The sequence below is a fragment of the Artemia sp. Qi Xiang Cuo genome, chromosome 1 (genome assembly GCF_049724085.1).
Source record: "Artemia sp. Qi Xiang Cuo chromosome 1, ASM4972408v1, whole genome shotgun sequence".
Taxonomy (NCBI): Eukaryota; Metazoa; Arthropoda; class Branchiopoda; order Anostraca; family Artemiidae; genus Artemia; species Artemia sp. Qi Xiang Cuo.
The window spans coordinates 16,887,954-16,910,852 of NC_142794.1; the positions used below are offsets into that span (position 1 = coordinate 16,887,954).

The window sequence follows — 22,899 nt, forward strand, 5'->3', positions numbered from 1 at the left end:
AAATGAACTTTGAAAAATCAAGAAAATGTAACTGTGACAAGGTAAACCACAACCAAACACTACTGAAATATTCCAACTCTTGCATTTCAACGAAAGAAATTCAAAATGAACTTTGAAAAATCAAGAAAATGTAACTGTGACAAGGTAAACCACAACCAAACACTACTGAAATATTCCAACTCTTGCATTTCAACGAAAGAAATACAAAATAAACTTTGAAAAATCAAGAAAATGTAAGTGTGACAAGGTAAACCACAACAAAAAACTACTGAAATATTCCAACTCTTGCTTTTCAATGAAAGAAATCCAAAATGAACTTTGAAAAATCAAGAGAATGTAACTTTGACAAGGTAAACCACGACAAAACACTACTGAAATATTCCAACTCTTGCATTTCAATGAAAGAAATTCAAAATGAACGATGAAAAATCAAGAAAATGTAACTGTGACAAGGTAAACCACAACGAAACACTACTGAAATATTCCAACTCTTGCATTTCAACGAAAGAAATTCAAAATGAACTTTGAAAAATCAAGAAAATGTAACTGTGACAAGGTAAACCACAACCAAACACTACTGAAATATTCCAACTCTTGCATTTCAATGAATGAAATTCAAAATGAACTTTGAAAAATCAAGAGAATGTAACTGTGACGAGGTAAACCACAACCATACACTACTGAAATATTCCAACTCTTGCATTTCAACGAAAGAAATTCAAAATGAACTTTGAAAAATCAAGAAAATGTAACTGTGACAAGGTAAACCACAATCAAACACTACTGAACTATTCCAACTCTTGCATTTCAGCGAAAGAAATTCAAAATGAACTTTTAAAAATCAAGAAAATGTAACTGTGACAATGTAAACCACAACCAAACACTACTGAAATATTCCAACTCTTGCATTTCAAAGAAAGAAATTCAAAATGAACTTTGAAAAATCAAGAAAATGTAATTGTAACAAGGTAAACCACACATAAACACTACTGAAATATTCCAACTCTTGCATTTCAGCGAAAGAAATTCAAAATGAACTTTGAAAAATCAAGAAAATGTAACTGTGACGAGGTAAACCACAACCAAAAACTACTGAAATATTCCAACTCTTGCATTTCAACGAAAGAAATTCAAAATGAACTTTGCAAAATCATGAAAAATGTAACTGTGACAAGGTAAAACTGAGTCTCTCGATCCCCGTAAAGCTCTTTTAAAAGATACAAAAACTACTCATTTAACACAAAAAATTTCGTTTTTAATGACCACCAAGTAAAGAAAAAACCACACAGAATCAGGCAACTGAGTCTCTCAAACCCCTTAAAGCTCTTTTAAAAGATACAAAAACTACTTATTAAAAAAAAAAATTTATTTTTTAATTACAACAAAGTAAAGAAAAACAAACGGAATCAGTCAACTGAGTCTCTCAAACCCCTTAAAGCTCTTTTAAAAGATACAAAAAATACTTATTTAACACAAAAATTTTGTTTTTAATGACCTTCAATTAAAGATAAACCACACGGAATCAGTCAACTGAGTCTCTCAATACCCTTAAAGCTCTTTTAAAAGATACAAAAACTACTTATTTAACACAAAAATTTAGTTTTTAATGACCACCAAGTAAAGTAAAACCACACGGAATCCGGTAACTTAGTCTCTCAATCCCCGTAAAGCTCTTTTAAAAGATAAAAAAACTACTTATTTAACACAAAAATTTCGTTTTTAATGACCATCAAGTAAAGAAAAACCACACGGGATCCGGCAACTGAGTCTCTCAATCCCCGTAAAGCTCTTTTAAAAGATACAAAAACTACTGATTTAAATCAAAAATTTCGTTTTTAATGACCACCAAGTAAAGGAAAACCACATGGAATTAGGCAACTGAGTCTCTCAAACCCTTAACAGCTATTTAAAAATAGAAAAAAAATAATTATTCAAAACAAAATTTTCTTTTTAATGTCCATCATGTAAAGAAAAACCACACGTAATAAGGCAAATGAGTCTCTCAATCCTCCTAAAGCTCTTTTAAAATATACAAAACTAATTATTTAAAACAAAAGATTCTTTTTTATTTACCATAAATAAAAGAAAAACCACCTTTACTAATGAAACTTAGTCTCTAAAACACCGTAAAGATATGTTAAAATATAAAAAAACTACTAATTTAACAAACCAATTAATTTTTTAATGACCACAAATAAAAGAAAAACCACACTGAATTAGGAAACTGAGTCTCTAAAACCAATTAAATAAATTTTAAAAGATACAAAAACTACTTATTTAACACAAAAATTTCGTTTTTAATGACCATCAAGAAAAGAAAAACCACACGGAATTCGTCAACTGAGTCTCTCAAACCCCTTAAAGCTCTTTTAAAAGATACAAAAACTACTTATTTAACACAAAAATTTCGTTTTTAATGACCATAAAGTAAAGAAAAATCACACGGAATTAGGCAACTGAGTCTCTCAATCCCTGTAAAGCTCTTTTAAAAGTTACAACAAATGACCACCAAGTACAGAAAAATCAGACGGAATCAGGCAACTGAGTCTCTCAATCCCCGTAAAACTCTTTTAAAATATACAAAAACTATTTATTTAACATAGAAATTTAGTTTTTAATGACCATTAAGTAAAGAAAAATCACACGGAATTATGCAACTGAGTCTCTCAAACCCTGTAAAGATCTTTTAAAAGATACAAAAACTACTTATTGAACACACAAAGTTCGTTTTTAATGATCACCAAGTAAAGAAAAATCACACGGAATTAGGCAACTGAGTCTCTCAAACCCTGTAAAGCTCTTTTAAAAGATACAAAAACTACTTATTTAACACAAAAAATTAGTTTTTAATGATCATCAAGTAAAGGAAAACCACACGGAATTAGGCAACTGAGTCTCTCAAACCCCTTAAAGCTCTTTTAAAAGATACAAAAACTACTTATTTAACACAAAATTTCGTTTTTAATGACCATCATGTAAAGAAAAATCACACGGAATTAGGCAACTGAGTCTCTCAAACCCCTTAAAGCTCTTTTAAAAGATATAAAAACTACTTATTTAAAAAAAAAATATCTTTTTTAATGACCATCAAGTAAAGAAAAATCAAACGGAATTAGGCAACTGAGTCTCTCAACCCCGGTAAAGCTCTTTTAAAAGATACAAAAAATACTTATTTAACACAAAAAATTCGTTTTTAATGACCATCAAGTAAAGTAAAAACACACGGAATTAGGCAACTGAGTCTCTCAAACCCCTTAAAGCTCTTTTAAAAGATATAAAAACTACTTATATTAAAAAAAAATATTGTATATAAAGACCCTCATGTAAAGAAAAATCACACTGAATTAGTCAACTTATTCTCTAAAAAATCCTAACTATCTTATATTATATATAAAAACTACTTTTTTAACAGAAAAAATTCATTTTTAATGACCATCAAGTAAAGGAAAACCACACGGAATTAGGCAACTGAGTCTCTCAAACCCCTTAAAAATCTTTTAAAAGATATAAAAACTACTTATTTAAAACCAAAAAAAAATAAAGCAAATAACATGGGAATTCCTATACACGCAAGCAAATAATTGAGTTATTTTTACGTCACAATGTTTCAACTTAAAATCATTCTAATTATAGCATCCCATTTCTCATACTTTAATTACCTGTTACGCTTTCTTAGACATAGTACGTTTAACATAACATGGAAATATTAAACTTAGTCTAAAAATCCACATAAAACTCTATTAAAAGATAAAAAAACTACTTATTTTAACACATAATACAAGCAAGCAAATAACATGGGAATTCCTATGCACGCAAGCAAATAACTGAGTTATTTTTACGTCACAATGTTTCAACTTAAAATCATTCTAATTATAGCATCCCATATCTCATACTTTAATTACCTGTTACGCTTTCTTAACCCTCGGAAGTTTAACCAACGTAAATTATGTTACAGACAATACTGGTTTAATCTCTTGACAAAGAGTGTAATGACCTGTTTACCTACCAGAAAAACCTGAAGGAACGTAAAGTCCCCGAATTCAAAAGAAGGTATATACTACTATGGGCTGTTGTTCGCTCTTTACTAGGTTGCAGCTGCTGCTGCAACCATGATAACAACAAAACTTTCACTTGATAAGCTTTTTTTTAATTTAATTTTGATCGTTTTTTTAGTATCATATGAAGGGGGTTTGAAGGAGTTTACTCCGGGGACATGATTTTTTTGTATATTTAGATCTTTCCCAGTATATATTTTGAATTTCAATCTTACGCCATGTTTTGCAACTATGAGACACCGGACCTCTTCCAATATTGCATGACTGTTAGTTTGGCTCGAGCAGAATCCTGTCCGTAGTCTTAGGCTAATATAGGGAGGAGGAAGGCATATAGAATTTTAATCATACAGGACTTAGCCTGCTCCCAATACTTAGTCTCTAATGTCCATCTTTTAAAGTTATGAATTAACCCTTGTGCCTAGAATATAGTTTTTTCATAATTTGTTCATCTGCATGAAAAAGGGATGATCTTTGATTCCTACAAATTAATTGCCACCAGGTCCAAAAATTGATGTGGGAGGGGGTCTAGTGGAATTCTGGTAACTTGAGGCTCTCAAAAGGGGTACTATAACTCATGGTTTTCGTCATATGAGATCCCTCCCGAAATTCCATATTTGGAATCAGCATGCATTCTTTGGATGCATGTAGAATATTGTTTCCAAAAATTGCTGTTTAGAGTTTCCGCTGCTATTGGCACTAATCTCTTTTTGCACACAGCTATGTATAGGCCACTATATATAAATTTAGACAGTACCACCATTCCCTATCTCAACCATTAGACAAAGGCGGACCGAGATGCAAGTGCTCCGGAGAATATTTAAACAAGTAGAAACATAAGCGACATTATATTTTTCACGGGTAGACAAGTCAAATATCTCTTAACGCGAAACTTGGCTTTACCTTTGTAATACAGACTTTTAAAGAATCTAATTTTAAATTAATTTATTCTAATGTATATATATATATATATATATATATATATATATATATATATATATATATATATATATATATATATATATATATATATATATATATATATATATATATATATATATATATATATATATATATATATATATATATATATATATATATATATATATATATATATATATATATATATATATATGAGCTGTTGAGGAGCTGTTGGTACGCGTCTGTAATGTAGTAGCCAAAAATTATTGAGTTTGATTATACTGTATAAATTTATTTATAGTGATATAAGCCTATAGTTGCATACACGAACTGTGTGATTGTGAGCGACAATTTATGATTTTTTCTTATACTTTCGCAATAAACATTCGATTAGATTCAGGTTAACTCGTTTAATCCGATATTAGCTTAGGAGTTCATAATCTTAGATTTAGTATTAAATTTCGAACTTAAAAGCTACTAATCTGATATCAGCCTGATAGTTAACAAATAAAAGTTCAAGTGGGGTAAGTTCATTTATTAGACTTTGAAAACAGATACAAAAGTCTTAATATTTTGCCAACATGTACAGCGATTGTCATCAGCAGAAATAGTATTTCCATTTGAACTTATCCCCATTCGAACGTTTATTTTTTCGTCATAGAAAGGCAGTGTGTCGAAAATGCCTGATAGTTAAAATAGTTATCTTAATGTCATATTAACTTTTAGATGTTCCTTGGGCCATATCAACCAGAAGAAGAGAAAAATTTGAAAAGAAGTTAAATTTTACTAAAACCATTGATTTTCTGCAGGTGAGTCCAATCCTCCAGGATATTTATTCCTTATAAGTTAGTCCAATTCTTATTGAACAAGAGACGTTCACATACATCTCAAGTTATATGTGCTTACATGACTAGTTCAGTACTTGGTTCTAAAGAGATGTTCGTCTTAAGTCTAGAACTTAAGACGAACTTAAGTCTTAATAACTTAAGTCTAGAACTTCCAAATTGGTTGGAAAGAGTTCTTAAGTCTAGAACTCTATTTTTAGGATTCAAATTCTACCAATTTGATAGCTTGTTTCGTCACAATATTTATCCTCTGAGCCAGTGGATATATATTATTCTCTTATTCGCCAGTAGATAAATATATCCGCCATTACGGTTAAGTTCGAATTTTGTTCCAATTCTTTAAGAATGACCCCTGAATCACAAAGGTCGTTTAATTAGAATAAATAGCTCTTTTGAAAATACTAAAAAAAACTAGCGTAATGAGTGAAGTATTGATGAGGGTGAGAACCCCCTAACATACGTAATAATTTCTGTTGGTTTTAAGTTTTAATATTGCACCTTACTTTCAGTTGAAGAAATTGTTGTTTTTTTAAATTCAATTTCTGATCGTTTTTTAAATGATGCTGGGAAATCCGGTGGCTCCTTCATGGAAAAATCGCTTCCCCCATGAAAAATTCCCCGATGAAAAGACCCTTCCAAGTAACCCCCACCCCCCCCACAACAGAAAAACTCCCCTCTGAAAACGTCTGTATACTTTCCAATAACCAATACTATATGTAAACAATGGGCAAAGTTCATAACTTGCAGCCCTTCTCCCCGGGACTGTGGGGGGTTAAGTCGTCCTCAAAGACATAGCTATTAGACCTTTCGAATATGCGAACAAAATGGCTATCTCAAAATTTGGATCCGGTGACTTTGGAATAAAATGAGCGTGGGAGGGAGCCTTGTTGCCCTCTGATTTTTTCGATCACTTAAAAAGGGCACTAGAATTTTAAATTTTCGTTCGAATGAGCCCTCTCGCGATATTATAGAACCACTGGGTCGATGGGATCACCCTTGGGGAAAAATGCAAAAGACAAATAAATACGAATCCGTAATCTTTCTTCTGGCAAAAAGTCCACATTTTTGCAGATAGGAGCTTGAAACCTCTACATTAGGGTTCTCTGATACGCTGAATCTGATGGTATGATTTTCATTAAGATTCTATGACTGTAAGGGTTCCCCCCCCCTTTTCCAAAATAATACACATTTTTTCAGGCTCGTAACTTCTGATGGGTACGACTAAACTTGATGAAGCATATATATTTGAAATTAAAATAATAAGCAGATTCTTTTGATGTATATATTGGTATCAAAATTCTATTTTTTATAGTTTCGGTTATTATTGAGCTAGGCGATCCTTACTTATAGTTCGTTACCACGAACTGTTTGAATTATTTTTTTTTTTAATTAAGGATTTAGAGTATTATCAGCCAAAGATTGCAAGTCCTGCCCATGAACCACCAAAATATTCCTGTGGGGTGTTGTCCCACGTTCAGAATCACGGCTCTACGCCAAATAATGGTGTTCCCATGCCTATCCGTCTATACTCCCATTCCTAAGGATGACCAAAAATTCATGTTAAGGAATGGCAGTATTCCTGTATCTGCACGGGAAAGCCCCTATCTCACATTGATGTTGTTGATAGGGAGTTTGAGGTTAGCATTAAAGTAAATCTTGTCGAGTTCCCGAAGTTTAGTTACTACATGTCTCCAATTCAATTGCTTCGGCGATAATGCTTTTGTTAATTGCTTTGAATATAGTCAAAACCTGCCGCTGGTGGAGATTCAAGACTTACTGTTATAAGACTTATTATGCATATTGTTAGCTACGTATTTGGCATCAAGACATATCATTCTTTTTTTCTAAAATTGAAAGCTCAACACCCCTGTTACGGGGTAGTTGAAGGCAGGGCTTGGTTATTACATCGATACTGAAGACGTTTATTCAATCTGAAAAAAATAAATGTTCTGTTTCAATGAACTATAATTTATCAGTTGTTATAAGCTGAGTTGTTTGACTTACTGTAGTTCACAGGGAAAATCGTGTATTTCTACGGCACTACAGTATCTACTTCTGTCATTCAGATAACGCATGAATTAAGATTCAGTTAATGACAGGACTGTAAAAACAGACGTTCGAATAAGTCATCCATGATAAAAACACATTCCAAGCAGAAAACAGACCTTATTGAAGTTAATCATCTAGGGCCAACCATGCTGCTACATTGATTGACGTTTCTTTTTAATCTATGTGTATTTATTGCATGATAATCACTTTCATTTCCCATGCAACCCCTTAATCTCAAGCCAAAGGCAAAAGATTGATTATTGCAGAAAATGTATTGCAATATTGCCCAACTCAGCTACGCCGGGGTATGAGTACACCTTTGTTTATAACCAAAAGTAATTAAGTATCTGTGAACAAACTTTTCCACCATGCTGCTATTAAAAATTACCCACAGCATAGATACTCTTCAGTAGCGAAAATTTGGTTCGGAAATGGGACATCACAGTGCACGCTTTGGGAAGTTTCCCAAAGTGTCACAGTAATATGTTTAGTTGCCACTTGGTCACATGATAGCTACTGCGCTTGCGCGAAGGCTGAGTCATGAGGAAAGGTATGCGACTGATGTGTCCCAAAAATCTTTGATAGAGAGTATAGTAATTTACTATACTGTATGATATTTATGGTGTAATATTACCTTGTCATTTCCAGTGAAATACTGAAGAGAAAAGAGAGATCCGTGGTAAAATCAGCTAGTGTCAAAACCTCTTACAGTTTTTGTATTTTAGTTCCATATTCTATGTCAAAGTCACTGGTTTCTATGCAAATAAACAGGACAGTTATGGTCGATGCAGAGAGAATTTTGCGTTTGTAGGAACTTTAATAAACAAAACCCTGTCAAAATCTAAACCCCACCACTAAAAATCTCACCACTTTATTGCTTTGGACAGAAGGGTGTGTCAAAATAAACCCACTTACCATAGATAAAGAGGTCTTAGCTTAGCTTAACTGTGCTCTTGGCTTAAGACTCTGTGAAGATTGAAAAGCCACAGACTGAAGTGTACTTTAGAAAACCTTCTTGATTAGTTGTCGGCAAAGTTACACCCAGGATTGCCATCTCTAGTGATTTTTCCGTGTTGAACATTATAAAGAAACAAATTAATCTTGTTGATAGAACAGTATTAAAAGGCTAAAAAGCTACTGAAATCGGCGATTTAAAATGCAAAACATGTTATATATTTATGCAGCTAATTATAATTTTAGTGATTCTTCTCAAGAGTATAGTGTTTTATTAATGATTTAGTGATCCTTCTAAAGAATATAGTGATTTTATTACTGATTTAGTGAGTCTCCTTACGAATATAATGATTTTGTTACTGATTAAGTGGTTCTTCTCAAGAATATAGGGATTTTATTACTGACTTAGTCATTCTGCTCAAGAATATAGTGATTATATTACTGATTTAGGGATTCTTTTCAGGAATATAGTGATTTTATTACTGATTTAATGATTTTTCTCGAGAACATAGTGATTCTATTACTGATTTAGTTATTCTTCTCAAGAATATATTGATTTTATTACTGATTTAGTAGTTCTTCTAAAGAATATAGTTACTTACTTTACTTTCGGCGGGAACCAGACGATGATCCATCCTGCCCGTTACCAATGGACGATGGGATGACTGACGTAGTCCAAATCGATCTGTGAGCAGCAGGCTCTTCTGCAATTTTCAGCCAGTTTTTATCCCAACGACGTCCGTGTCGTCAGAAGCCACCCCAAGGATCCAGTTCATTCTTGAATGTCTGCCAGAGATCTTCCTTTGGCCGCTTTGTCTCCGTTTCCAAGTTGGAAGGGGGTCGCAGGTGAGGACATCGCGGGATAGTTCCAGCTGGTCGTCGTAGTGTGTGTTCCAAGAATTTCAGTCGTCGTTGTATTATGATCACCGAGAGGGGGGCCTTCTGGGCACAACGCCTTCGAACCTCAGTGTTTGAGATATGAAATCATCGGCTGACCCGTAGCATGTGTCTCATGAAGCGATCGTCGAATACTTCTAGTGAACGTGTTTCTTCGGCCTTTAAAGGCCCAAGTTTCACAGGCGTACAGCAGCTTCGATTGAACAGTTGCCTTGTAGACATTCATCTTATTTTTGGTGCTAATTTCATGGCTATTACAAAGCAACTTTTTCGTGTTTGTGATGACACCCATTGCCTTTTGTATTAGAGCTCTAACGTTAGCTTTTGGACCTTCGTTCGGTGTTACAATAAAACCAAGATAGTAGAACTTTTCAACAGTTTCGTTGGTTATCCCCTATAGTTTGAGATCTGGGTTTTTTGGGGCGTTTGTTGTCATGACTTATGGTTTATACTCCCTGATCATGAGGCCAGTTTTGTTTCATATACAGGATACATCTTGACCATCTTTTGGAACTAAGTCGAAGAGCTATTCGTGAGACCCACATCGTCTGCGAAGTCAAGGTCTGTCAGGGCGATCGGATCGTCTTCTCTCTGACCGACGACAGAGCCTTTGTGGGTGCAAAGCGAATTCACTATGATCCAGTATATTATGTAATTGAATAGAGATGGAAAAAGAGGACACCCTTCTTTTACCCCTGACTCAACGTCAAATCCCGTTGTTTTACTGTTGGCAGTTTAGACTCTTGTAACAGTAGACTCATAGGCTCCTTTGAGTATCTCGATCAGTTCTGCTGGGACACCGTCTTACACCATGATTTTCCAGAGCTTGGTTCTGCTAAGGGAGTCGAAAGCGGCAACAAAATTGATGAAGGCAATGAAAGCAGACAGTTGAAATCTCTTACTCTGCTGTAAGATGAGCTGGAGGGCAAGAATATGTTCTTGGGAGCCCTTTCCAGGTCTGAAAGATGCTTGTTCTGGTCTTGTCAACTTGTCTTTAGCTTCCTTTAAACGGTTGAAGATTATTATACAAAAGACCTTCATGGCGTGGTCTATAAGTGATAGACCTCGGTTGTTCGTGCAGACTGTCTTGTCTCCCTTTTTATATACCGGTATAAGTACTGAGAGTTTCCAATCTTTTGGGAATTTCTTTGTTGTCCATACCTCAACTAGCAAGTCTTTCAACTGACATAATAGTCTGGGGGATAACTCATACATCTCTGCTGAGATGCCATCCTCTCCGGGGGCTTTGTTATTTTTCATGTTTTTTAGTGCCCGCAGAACATCAGCAAATGACGGTGGCTTTAGATCTGTCTGGTAGGGCTCCTTCAGTGCACTCTGGAAATCAGGTAGATCACACGGAGCTTTTGTGGGATTAAGGAGCTCGGAGAAATATTCTTTCTATCTCTCAAGGCGGTCTTTTTCCGTCTGAATAAGGTTGCCCGTTTTGTCTATCAGGGAGTCCGTGGAGATGGGTGACTTGCCTGTCGCTTCCCTCAGTAGCTTGTATGTTTTCCTTAGGTTATGCGATTCTGCTGCTTATAATTGCATATCAGAAGCCATTTGTGACCAGTATTTCTCCCTGTCGCAACGAGCAGACTGCTTTCCCTGCTTGCGAGCATTTTTAGGGGTTCTTTAGGGCCACTGAGAAGGGGTCTTTCTTTTCCACTATCTCAAATGTTTTGTCCGAGATCCAGAGCCATTGTTTACTCTTGGCGTGATAAAGAACCTGTTCAGCAACCTCTTGTGTCACGACTTTCAGCTTGGACCATCGGTCTTCGATGTTAGTGTAGTCAGTAAGGGCCTCAAATAGGTTGTTAAGCTGTAGCTCGAAATTATTCTTGATCTTTGGACTGAGTAGTTTTGATACATCAAACCGATTAGTTTTTATCTTCTTTTTGTGGGTGTTTAGTCTTTAACTGAATTTACAGATGAGAAGAAAGTGATCGGAGCCGTTTGTTGAGCCTGTATCTGCACCTCTGTAGACTCTTGCATCCGGTTATGAGCTCCTCCAACGTCTTCTGACGAAGAAGTGGTCGATCTGGGCTTTGGTTACCCCATCGTTAGATCTCCAGGTCACAAGATGGTGTTTCTTATGCTCGAACTGGGTGTTAACCACACATAAGTTATTGTATTTGGCAAGCTGTAACATTCTCTCGCCGTTTGAGCATCTATCTCCGGTGGTATGGCGTCCGATTTATCCTTCGGTGTTTGCATCTGGTTTACCGACACAACGCCTTCGAACCTCAGCGTTTGAGATATGAAATCATCGGCTGACCCGTAGCATGTGTCTCATGAAGCGATCGTCGAATACTTCTAGTGAACGTGTTTCTTCGGCCTTTAAAGGCCCAAGTTTCACAGGCGTACAGCAGCTTCGATTGAACAGTTGCCTTGTAGACATTCATCTTATTTTTGGTGCTAATTTCATGTCTATTCCAAAGCGACTTCTTCATGCTTGTGATGAGACCCCTTGCCTTTCGTATTAGAGCTCTAACGTTAGCTTCTGGATCTCCGTTTGGTGTTAGAATAGAACCAAGGTAGCAGAACTCTTCAACAGTCTCGATGGTTTTGCCCTCTAGTTGGATATCTGGGTGGTTTGGGGCGTTTGCTGTCATGACTTTTGGTTTAGACTTGCTGATCATAAGGCCAGTTTTCTTTGATTTACAGGAGAAATCGTTGACCATCTTTTGGAGCTCAGCCGACGAGCTACTCATGAGACCCACATCGTCTGCGAAGTCAAGGTCTGTCAGGGCGATCGGATCGTCTTCTTTCTGACCGACGACAAACCCTTTGTGGGTGCAAGGCGAATTCTCTATTATCCAGTACATTATGTAATTAAACAGAACTGGCGAAAGGGGGCAACCCTGTTTGATCCCTGACACAACGTCAATTTCCATTGTTTTACCGTCGTTAGTTCGGACTCTGCCGGCTGTAGACTCATTGGATCCCTTGAGTATTTCGATCAGTTGTACTGGGACACCGTCTTCCACCATGATCTTCCAAAGCTCGGTCCTGCTAAGGGAGTCGAAAGCGGCAACAAAGTCGATGAAGGCAATGAAAGCGGACAGTTGAAATCTCTCACTCTGCTGTAAGATGAGGCGGAGGGTAAGAACATGGTCTTGGCAGCCCTTGCCAGGTCTGAAACCTGCTTGTTCTTGTCTTGTCAACTTGTCTCTGGCGTCCTTGAAACGGTTGAGGATGATTATGCAAAATACCTTCATGGCGTGGTCTATTAGTCATATACCTTAGTAGTTCAAGCAGACAGTCTTGTCCCCCTTTTTATATACCGGTATAAGTACTGAGAGTTTCCAATCTTTTGGGAATTTCTTTGTTGTCCATACCTCAACTAGCAAGTCTTTCAGCTGACATAATAGTCTGGGGGATAACTCATACATCTCTGCTGAGATGCCATCCTCTCCGGGGGCTTTGTTATTTTTCATGTTTTTTAGTGCCCGCAGAACATCAGCAAATGACGCTGGCTTTAGATCTGTCTGGTAGGGCTCCTTCAGTACACTCTGGAAATCAGGTAGATCACACGGAGCTTTTGTGGGATTAAAGAGCTCGGAGAAAAGTTCTTTCCATCTCTCATGGCGGTCTTTTTCCATCTGAATAAGGTTGCTCGTTTTGTCTTTCAGAGAGTCTGTGGAGATGGGTGACTTGCCTGTCGTTTCCCTCAGTAGCTTGTATGTTTTCCTTAGGTTATGCGATTCTGCTGCTTATAATTGCATATCAGAAGCCATTTGTGACCAGTATTTCTCCTTGTCGCAACGAGCAGACTGCTTTCCCTGCTTGCGAGCATTTTTAGGGGTTCTTACCGCTCACTGAGAAGTGACTGTTTATTCTACACATTCTCAATTGTTTTTTCCAATATCAAGAGCCTTTCTTTACTCTTTGTGTGACCTAGAACCAGTTTAGAAACCTCTTTCGTCGGGACTTACGGTTTCGACCATTTCTCATTGATGTCAGTGTAGTCAGTAAGGGCCTCAAATAGGTTGTTAAGCTGTAGCTCGAAATTATTCTTGATCTGTGGACTGAGTAGTTTTGATACATCAAACCGATTAGTTTTTATCTTCTTTTTGTGGGTGTTTAGTCTTTAACTGAATTTACAGATGAGAAGAAAGTGATCGGAGCCGTTTGTTGAGCCTGTATCTGTGCCTCTGTAGACTCTTGCATCCAGTTATGAGCTCCTCCAACGTCTTCTGACGAGGAAGTGGTCGATCTGGGCTTTGGTGACCCCATCGTTAGATCTCCAGGTCACAAGATGGTGTTTCTTATGCTCGAACTGGGTGTTAACCACACATAAGTTATTGTATTTGGCAAGCTGTAACAACCTCTCGCCGTTTAAGCATCTATCTCCGGTGGTATGGCGTCCGATCACTCCTTCGGTGTTTGTATCTAGTTTACCGACCCTTGAGTTAAAGTCACCATTGACAAATACTATGTTGCGTCCTGGGACAGAGTCGAGTATTCTCTGCAGCTCAAAGTAGAATGCATCTTTGGCATCATCAGGGCTATCTCTGATAGTGCACGTAGACAGACAATATAATCACATTATTAATCTGGCCTTTCACTCTCAGGGTAGAGATTCTCGCTGACAGTGGTTTCCAAGAGATGACGGATGAAGCAGCAATTGGGTCCAGAATCATTCCGACTCCGTGGAGGCCGCTCCCATCAGTTGCTCCAAAGTCCTGAAAATTAAATTCTTATGGATTTTTTAGGTTAATTGATTTCGTTAGTATTTTGTTCAATCTACTTTCACAAAGGCAATGTATATTGAGACCATACTTTTACATTTCATTTGCATGGAGTATCTCAGTTGGGTCAGACTTGCAACTTCTTTCATTAGAAGAATCAACTCTCAGTTTCTTGTTGGAGATGTTAGCCCATTTTTCGAATCGGGCATCATCCAAAACTGATCCACGTTAGCTACCGTGGATGCCGTAGTATTAATTGTTATATCTGAATTTTCTGTATCCATTGGTGTTTCACGTTAATTTTCTTTAGTGGCAGCTCCCCAAACTTCTGGTTCCCCGCTGTATTAGCTGTTCTACTGGTCGCGCTAAGCAACCAGCAGAATGTTTCCCCACCCCACCATAATGAGGTGCAACTTTGGGTTCTTCTCTAGTCCCAGTATGGACAGGAGTTCGAATCAGAACTACAAGGTCCCAACTTTGGCTTGGTGTCCTAGAGCTTATCAGGCCCTATTTCCCCCTAGGAGAACTAGTGGTTGGATAATCACAAGTGATTGGATAAAAATCACAAAAATATAGTTATTTTATAACTGATTTAGTGATTCTTCTCAAGAATATAGTGATTTTAATACTGATCTTGTGAGTCTTCTCAAGAATATAGTAATTTTATTACTGATTTAGTGATTTTTATGAAGAACATAGTGACTTTATTACTGATTTAATGGTTCTTATAAAGAATATAGTGATTTATTACTGATTTAGTGATTCTTCTCAAGAATTTAGTGATCTTATTATTGATTTAATGATTTTTCTCAAGAATAAAGTGATTATATTACAGATTTAGTAATTCTTCTCAAGAATATAGCGATTTAATTATGATTTAGTGATTCTTCTCAAGAATATAGTAATTTTATTACTGATTTAGTGATTTTTCTCAAGAACATAATGACTTTATTACTGATTTAATGGTTCTTCTAAAGAATATAGTGATTCATTACTGATTTAGTGATTCTTCTCAGGAATATAGTGATCTTATTATTGATTTAATAATTTTTCTCAAGAACATAGTGATTCTATTACTGATTTAGTAATTCTTCTTAAGAATTATAAATACAGATTATTATACATACAGATAATTTTAAATACAGATTATTATTATTATTGTTATTATTATAGCGATTTTATTATGATTTAGTGATTCTTCTCAAGAATATAGTAATTTTATTATTTATTTAGTGATTGTTCTCAAGAACATAGTGACTTTATTACTGATTTAATGTTTCTTCTAAAGAATATGGTGATTTATTACTGATTTAGGGATTCTTCTCAGGAATATAGTGATCTTATTATTGATTTAATCATTTTTCTCAAGAACATAGTGATTCTATTACTGATTTAGTAATTCTTGTCAAGAATACAGCGATTTTATTATGATTTAGTGATTCCTCTCAAGAATATAGTGATTTAATTACTGATTTAGTGATTCTTCTCAAGAATATAGTGATTTCATTACTGATTTAGTGATTTTTTTCAAGAAGCTAGTGATTTTTTTTGTCACACCCAGTAACCCTGTAAAATGCAAGTTAAGTGAACTAATGTAAAAGCAAAAATTTAGTCTTTCAAGAAGGACAAAAATGTATAAAATTACATACCGGAAACAAAAAGACGCAGTAAGCTCGAAATATGACAACGCTCCAGGGATTTGTTAATAAAGCTAAATTTACAGTAGACTGCATGTGATTGATGTTATTATTCACCTAGATGTCCGTAGCGTTTTGGTTAACAAGTTACCCGATAAGAATTTGTTGTCATCTTTTACAGATTACATCTCTAGGGAAGTTAGTGTTAATCTTATAAGTCGGATAAGGGATGCTCGAACGCATTATCTCTGCTTTGCGTTTATGACGTATTTTCGTAAACCAATCAATTAATTTCTTAAACGTCTGTGAGAAAGGGAAGTCGAATAGTACAGACTTTTCGGCTTTCCTTTGTTCCTACGTGAAATTTTAAGCCAGTTAACAGAGGGGAATTTTTTAAGTTGCAAGATTTTTGGGCGGAATTCCCTGAGGTATTTTTGTAACCCAATCGAAGTATTCTTTATTTCTGGAGACACTAATAGCCCTGCGTAAAAAAAAAAAAAACTAAAAAAAAAAAAAAAAAAAAACTGCATTCATGCATTAAATAGCCTGATGATCAAGCCTGTTGCTATTTTAAGACAGTATAAAGAGTGCCAAACTTGATTGGTTCTTTTGTACGAGATCTTGAACCAATAAAAAGAACGGAAGATTTTTTAGCCGCAGCATTATTATTTTTTTTACAAAACCTCTCTGTTTCTATCGTGGAACTCAAGTATTTTAGTTAAAAAATTAAATTAAAATTTAAAGTAAAACATTTAATCAAAATCCCTATCAAAATGTTTAAAAAATATGCATGGTTATTTGAAAACTTGTTCAGCAAAAAAAAAAAAAAAAAAAAAATCTTAAAATAGAACAAAAAGATGGATATAGCGGTGGCTAAGATAAAATTCATTTTGCGTGAAACTAAAAATTACCATCTGTCAGAAAGAGCTGCCAGAATACAGCCTTTTAAAAAGTTATCGGCTTTCCTGTGTTAGGCCTATTGACAAAATTTTAAGCTAGTAAAATTAATAAAAAGTTGAACTTCGTCTGATTACTTACCTGCGTGGAATTTTAAGCTAATAAAATGATGGAAATTTTAAGTCACGAGATTATTATCATAAAAAAATCATAATTGACTAATAACGTAATTGCTAGTGCAACAGTAGATTGCGCAGAAAATATTGATTCCTAAATAAGGACATTTGTAAAGAGACATAAAACGGTGTCTTGGACCTCACCAATCGAAAGATATGGATGCATACTATAGTAAACAAAATGCGCCATCCACGGTTGAGACAGGTTAGGACAATGTAAAATATTCATGCCCAGAGTCCAAGCCTTTGCATCCCAATTAGATTCATGATATCAAAAAATCCCCCTATGAATTCCTAACTGGAAATTGTGAAAAATAAAAAAGAGTATTATTTTATTTTACAGAATGGGGAAATTATTGTCTGGAATGACTATGAAAAGAAAGACATTCTTTTAAAAAATGAGATATTTACACAGGAAAAGTTTTGTCGTAAACAACATTCCTAGACATTCATAAATTAGTTGGTTGAATTTTTTTTCCGTCTTTTTTGAAGATTGACAAATCCCAGGTTTCGATGCGGTTATCTAATCGTAAAATTTTGCATAATGCGTATTGATTGCCGACAGCTGAACTGAGTTGACGCAATTTCATGTTTAGATATAAAAAGATTCATCTAAAGATTCCTAATTGGAAATTATGGAAATTAATTTTTATTGATGCATATTATACGTAACTAGGAACGTAATGCTACTACCCTTGGTACATATGTATTATAGCGACCACACTGTTATTCTTGATTTGCTATAAAAACCGGTTTGCTATAAAAACCGGTTTCTATAAAAACCGGTTTCTCTGTGCACTCAGAAATAATTAGCCTAGCCTGTGTGATATAAACTACTATGCTGGTATAGTTTAATTAATTATTTAATATATAGGGTTAGGTAATTTCGAAGACCACACTGCCTTTCCATGGCGATAAATCTGTCCAATAGAGTATTTCTGCTGATGATGGTCACAGCACATATGACAGAAATATCCAGTATTTGTTTGTGGATTATCACTGTCTAATAAAAGGATTTATCCTTTAGAAAAGTTAGAAAAGTTTGAACTTTTCTTTGTCGATACAGAGTTGGTTAGGTTAGGTATTTAATATAATGCGTTCCGAGCGACCTGCTTTCCATAATTGTCAGTTGTAGTTTCCATAATTGTCTTACTAAAGTACTATATTTTTATTATATTTTGGTATATTTCATTATGATTAACCTAATTTCAGTTCTTGAGTGTGGTCCTATAATACATAAGTACCCTACCCTTAACTATGTCAATGTTTTTTTTTTTTCTATGCGAAATTTTAATTTAAATGGTCAAAACAAATTTGGAGAGAAGTGCCGCCAGTGGTGTCAACTGAGGAGGGATATTTCCCCTTCACATTTTATTTCCCCCCCCCCCCCCAGTAGATTTAATAAAACTTTTTTTGGGGGCAAGTTCATTCAAAAAGCCATTTTTTAGGCTATTTCTATTGACAAATGTGATGAAATGACAAATTTGGTCACATAGATTTTGAAAATACATTTCCCCCCTCAATTTTTCTGAATGGGATCCACTGGATACTACATATTTTTGTGGATAATAATTTGATGCTGCAGCGTAACTTCATATTATTCCAATTAATCTAGAAAGAAAATTATGGGATATTCTGGGCATGGATTGGACATAACCTTGTTACAATATTGTTAAACTTATATTCAGTGGAAAAAAGAATTAGAAAAGCCTGATATTCAATCAACATTTCTATTATTGAGAAGGACAAGTTTAACATAAAGTTTTTCTGTCAGAGATTTATTTTTTATGACAATAAATTATTTATATTATTTTTCTAATATTTTGTCTAATATTTTTCTAATACTTTAATTATTTTTCATGTGTAAAAGCATATGTATTATTTTCTTCCAAGCCTTTGCATCTCGCTGAGACTGAGATTCATCACATGCAAAACGATTTTCCTAAAAATTTCAAAATGAAAATTGTGGAAAATGAAAGGGGCGTCCGTTTATTCTATCGGACGGGGAAATCAAACAGTTCATGTTAACGAACTGTAAGTAAGGAGCGATTCGGCTCAATAGTAACCAAAACTTAAAAAAATGGAATTTGGTATTAATAGATGCATTAAAAGAATCGGCATATTATGCTAATTTCAAATACATAAGATACATCAAGTTTAGTGTTACCCATCAAATGTCATGAGCCTGAAAAATATGCCTGATTTTCGAAAAATGGGGGAAACAAGAGTCGAGGAACCTTGATGTAAAACACACCATTAGATTCAGCGTATCAGAGAACCGTATTGTTGAAGTTTCAAGCTCCTATATACAAAAATGTGTAATTTTTTTTTTTTTTTTTTTTTGTTTTTTTTTATATAGGCCTACCCAAAGAAAGATTACGGATGCGTGTTTATTTCTTTTTTGTTTGTTTTTTTTCACTTGGGGGTGATAGTATCGAACTAATGGTCCTAGAAGTTTGGAAGGGGTCGCATTCGAACGGAAATTAAAAGTTCTAGTGCCTTTTTTATGTGACCAAAAAGATTTGAAGGCAACTAGCCCCCTCTCACGCCCCTATTTTCCCTAAAAAATATCCCACCAAAACTTCTAGATGGCCGTGTTGTTCAGCATAGTTGAAACGTCTAATAAGAATGCCTTTAGGGATAATATGACCCCCCACAGCCCGTGGGAAAAGGCATGTAAGTTGTGAAATTTGCCCTTTGTTTACGTATATTATTGGTTATTGGAAAGTATACATACATCTTTCAGGGTGGGGGCGTTATTTTGGGCTTTGGTCGGTTTCCATGGGTAGAATTTTTGTGGGGAGGGAAATATCCAGGGTTGAACTTTCTAGGGGAAATTTTATACTGGGGAATTTGAAAGAATTCCTATACGAAATTCGTTTTATTTGTCTTAATTTATCTTTGCCAACTCGATTTTTCATGTGGGGATGTTCTGGGGGAATTGTTCGCGTGAAATTTTGAGTGGGTTTGGGTTTCCGGGAAAAAAAAATTCACGGAGGGGCAAATTTCCAGAGGGATCGAAAAAAAAATGATTAGAAATTAAAGTCTTTTTATACATTAAAGTATGCCAAGGAGAATATATCAGGCTGAATCGTCCGCAAGAAATTTTGCGGATAGAGTGGGGGGAGTTTTCAGCGAGGATGGAATTTGAAGGGGGGGGGTGTATTTTACGTGGTAGGAACTTTTCTTGGAGGAGTTTCCCTTGAGGGGAGTGAATTTGTCATGGAGGATGAGTCATATTTACAGGCATTATTTGAAAAACGATCAGAAATTAAATAAAGGAACAAGTTTATTCGACTGAAAGTAAGGAGCAACATTAAAACTCAAAAGGAAGAGAAATTAGTCGTATATAAAGGGGTTGCCCCTTCCCAATACCTTGGTCTTTACGGCAATGTTTGACTGTTTGTCTTAATATTTTAAGAATAACTCCTGAGTTGCAAGGGCCGTTTAATTAGAATAGGAAGGTTTTTGATAAGGCCTACAAACTTTAGCGTGAAGAGCAAGGTATTTAGGAAGGGGGCAACCCCTTGATATACGGAATAATATCTGTTCTTATTTAGTTTTAATGTTACCCCCTACGAAATGATTTACATAGAAAAACATTGTCATAGACATTTTTAGACATTCATAAACTAGTTGGTTCAAATTTTTGTTAGTCTCTTTTGAAGATTGCGTTTGGAGTGATGGTAAAAAGAGATAACCTCTTCAGTGTTGCCAATTAGGGTGGGTATGTGCTCCTATATTTTTGCCCCTTCCCCCTGGATTGTGAAAAAAAATTGTTTTCTGGGGCATCCGGAAAATTCCCTTTTAGGAAACTTTCATTTGAAAAATGACAAATTTGCCCCCCCCCCTAGTTTTTGAAAATGAACTTTGCCCTTTGGATAGATGTGCTGCCACTGGTGCCAAGTGGGGAACGGTGTTTTGGCCCTATATTTTATCTCACCCCCCTACTTGCCTTCACTTGCCTTCCCTCCCTAAATTTTCGTGAGTTGACGCCACTGGATACTACATATTTTTTGTTATCATACTTTGTTGCTACGGCGTAATTTCAAATTATTCCAAATAATCTAGAAAGGAAATTATACGAAGTTGTGGGATAAATCATATATACCTTGTTACAATATTATTGAATTCATATTTAGTTGAAAAAAGAAGTAAAAAAAAGTTGACATTCACCCAAGATTTTGACTGTAAAGAAAAACAACCGTGACGTAAAGTATTTCTGTAAGAAACTATTTTTTATGATGATTGATTATTTATCTATATTGCTATTTTTTTAGGCCTATTTATCCTTTTCTTCTAAGCCTTTGCATCCGATTCAGATTTATCAGTTGCAACAACTTCCCTAAATATTCCAAAGTGAAAATTGGAAAAAATGAGAAGGGGTGTCCGGTTATTTTACCGGATGAGGAAATGGCGAAAAATTTTGTCGTAAAAACATTCTTAAGACATACATAAACTAGTTGACTGAAATTTTTCTATCTTTATTGAAGATTGGGTTTGGAGTAATTACGAAAAGAAATCACCTCTTTGTTGGCGTCAATGTGAAGGGGGATGTGACCCTAGATGTTTCGCCCCGCTAGATTTTAAACAAATACCTTTTTGGGTACTGCCATTAAATATTCTTTTTTAGGATGCTTCTAGTGGAAAAAAATGACACCTCCCCTAGATTTAAAATGCATTATGCCCGCCTCCAAATATTCGTAAATTGACGTCACTGAAACTGTACATAATGAGTTATTTACACAGGAAAATTGTAGTCGTGAACATATTTTTAGACATTCACAAATTAGTGGGTTGAAATTTTTTTTAGTTTTTGCTTACTGCTGATAAATCCCAGGTTTTGATGCAATTCCCTAAACGTAGAATTTACCTAATATATCAGCCGCTTATCTTTGACTTGGCTTCATTTAACATAATTAAACAAAAATATAAACCATTACACATATAAATCACTACCCTAGGGAAAAAAGAAAAATTTTGCTTTAAACACATTCTTAGGCATTCATAAACTTTGGTTGAGATTCTTGTTGGTCTTTGTTGAAGATTAAATAAAAAAAACAAGTTTTTTTTTAACTGAAAGTAAGGAGCGACATTAAAACTTAAAACGAATAGAAATTATTCCGTATGAAAGGGGCTGTCCCCTCCTCAACGCCTCGCTCTTTACGCTAAAGTTTTTCATTGTAAAAAAAAAAAAATAGAGTTGTGAGAAAGTCAAACTAGCGTAAGGAGCGAGGCGTTGAGTAGGGGACAGCCCCTTTCATATACGGCTTAATTTCTGTTTGTTTTAAGTTTTAACGTCGTTCCTTACTTTCAGTTAAAAAAAACTTGTTTTTTTATTTAATTTTTGAACGTTTTTGAATAAATGCAGGTTTTGATCTTGGCTCACCGTACATGAATAATTAAAACACAATTTTCATATTAATTTACTTTTATTTGGTTAAATGTCTTTCTCGAAACTTGTATAATTTCATTTACGAACGTTTTTACTAGTAATAAATATACGTAACTTACGAATTAACTTACGTAACGAACTTCTATATTCATATATTTTTAATACGTATATTAGGGGGTTCGTCCCCTAGTCAATACTTTGCTCTTTAAGCGAAATTTCAAATTTTGTTCCAATTCTTTAAAAATGACTGCTTAATCGCAAAGACCGTTGATTAGAATAAATAGCTCTTATGAAAGTACTAAAAAATCTTTGGCTTAAAGAGCGAGGTATTGACTAGGGGGTGATCCCAATCATATATGTAATATTTTCTGTTTGTTTAAAGTTT

General features: G+C 35.0%; 1 protein-coding gene across 1 annotated transcript in view; it reads left to right on the top strand.

The window, feature by feature from the left end:
* Positions 1-22,899, top strand: part of LOC148956058 (basic helix-loop-helix ARNT-like protein 1) — a 221,772-nt gene that overhangs the window by 193,779 nt on the left and 5,094 nt on the right. Inside the window, exon 4 of the mRNA XM_089089085.1 lies at positions 5,700-5,782. Coding sequence (XP_088945211.1) covers positions 5,700-5,782 — 83 coding nt within the window. The remainder of the gene's footprint in view (positions 1-5,699; positions 5,783-22,899) is intronic.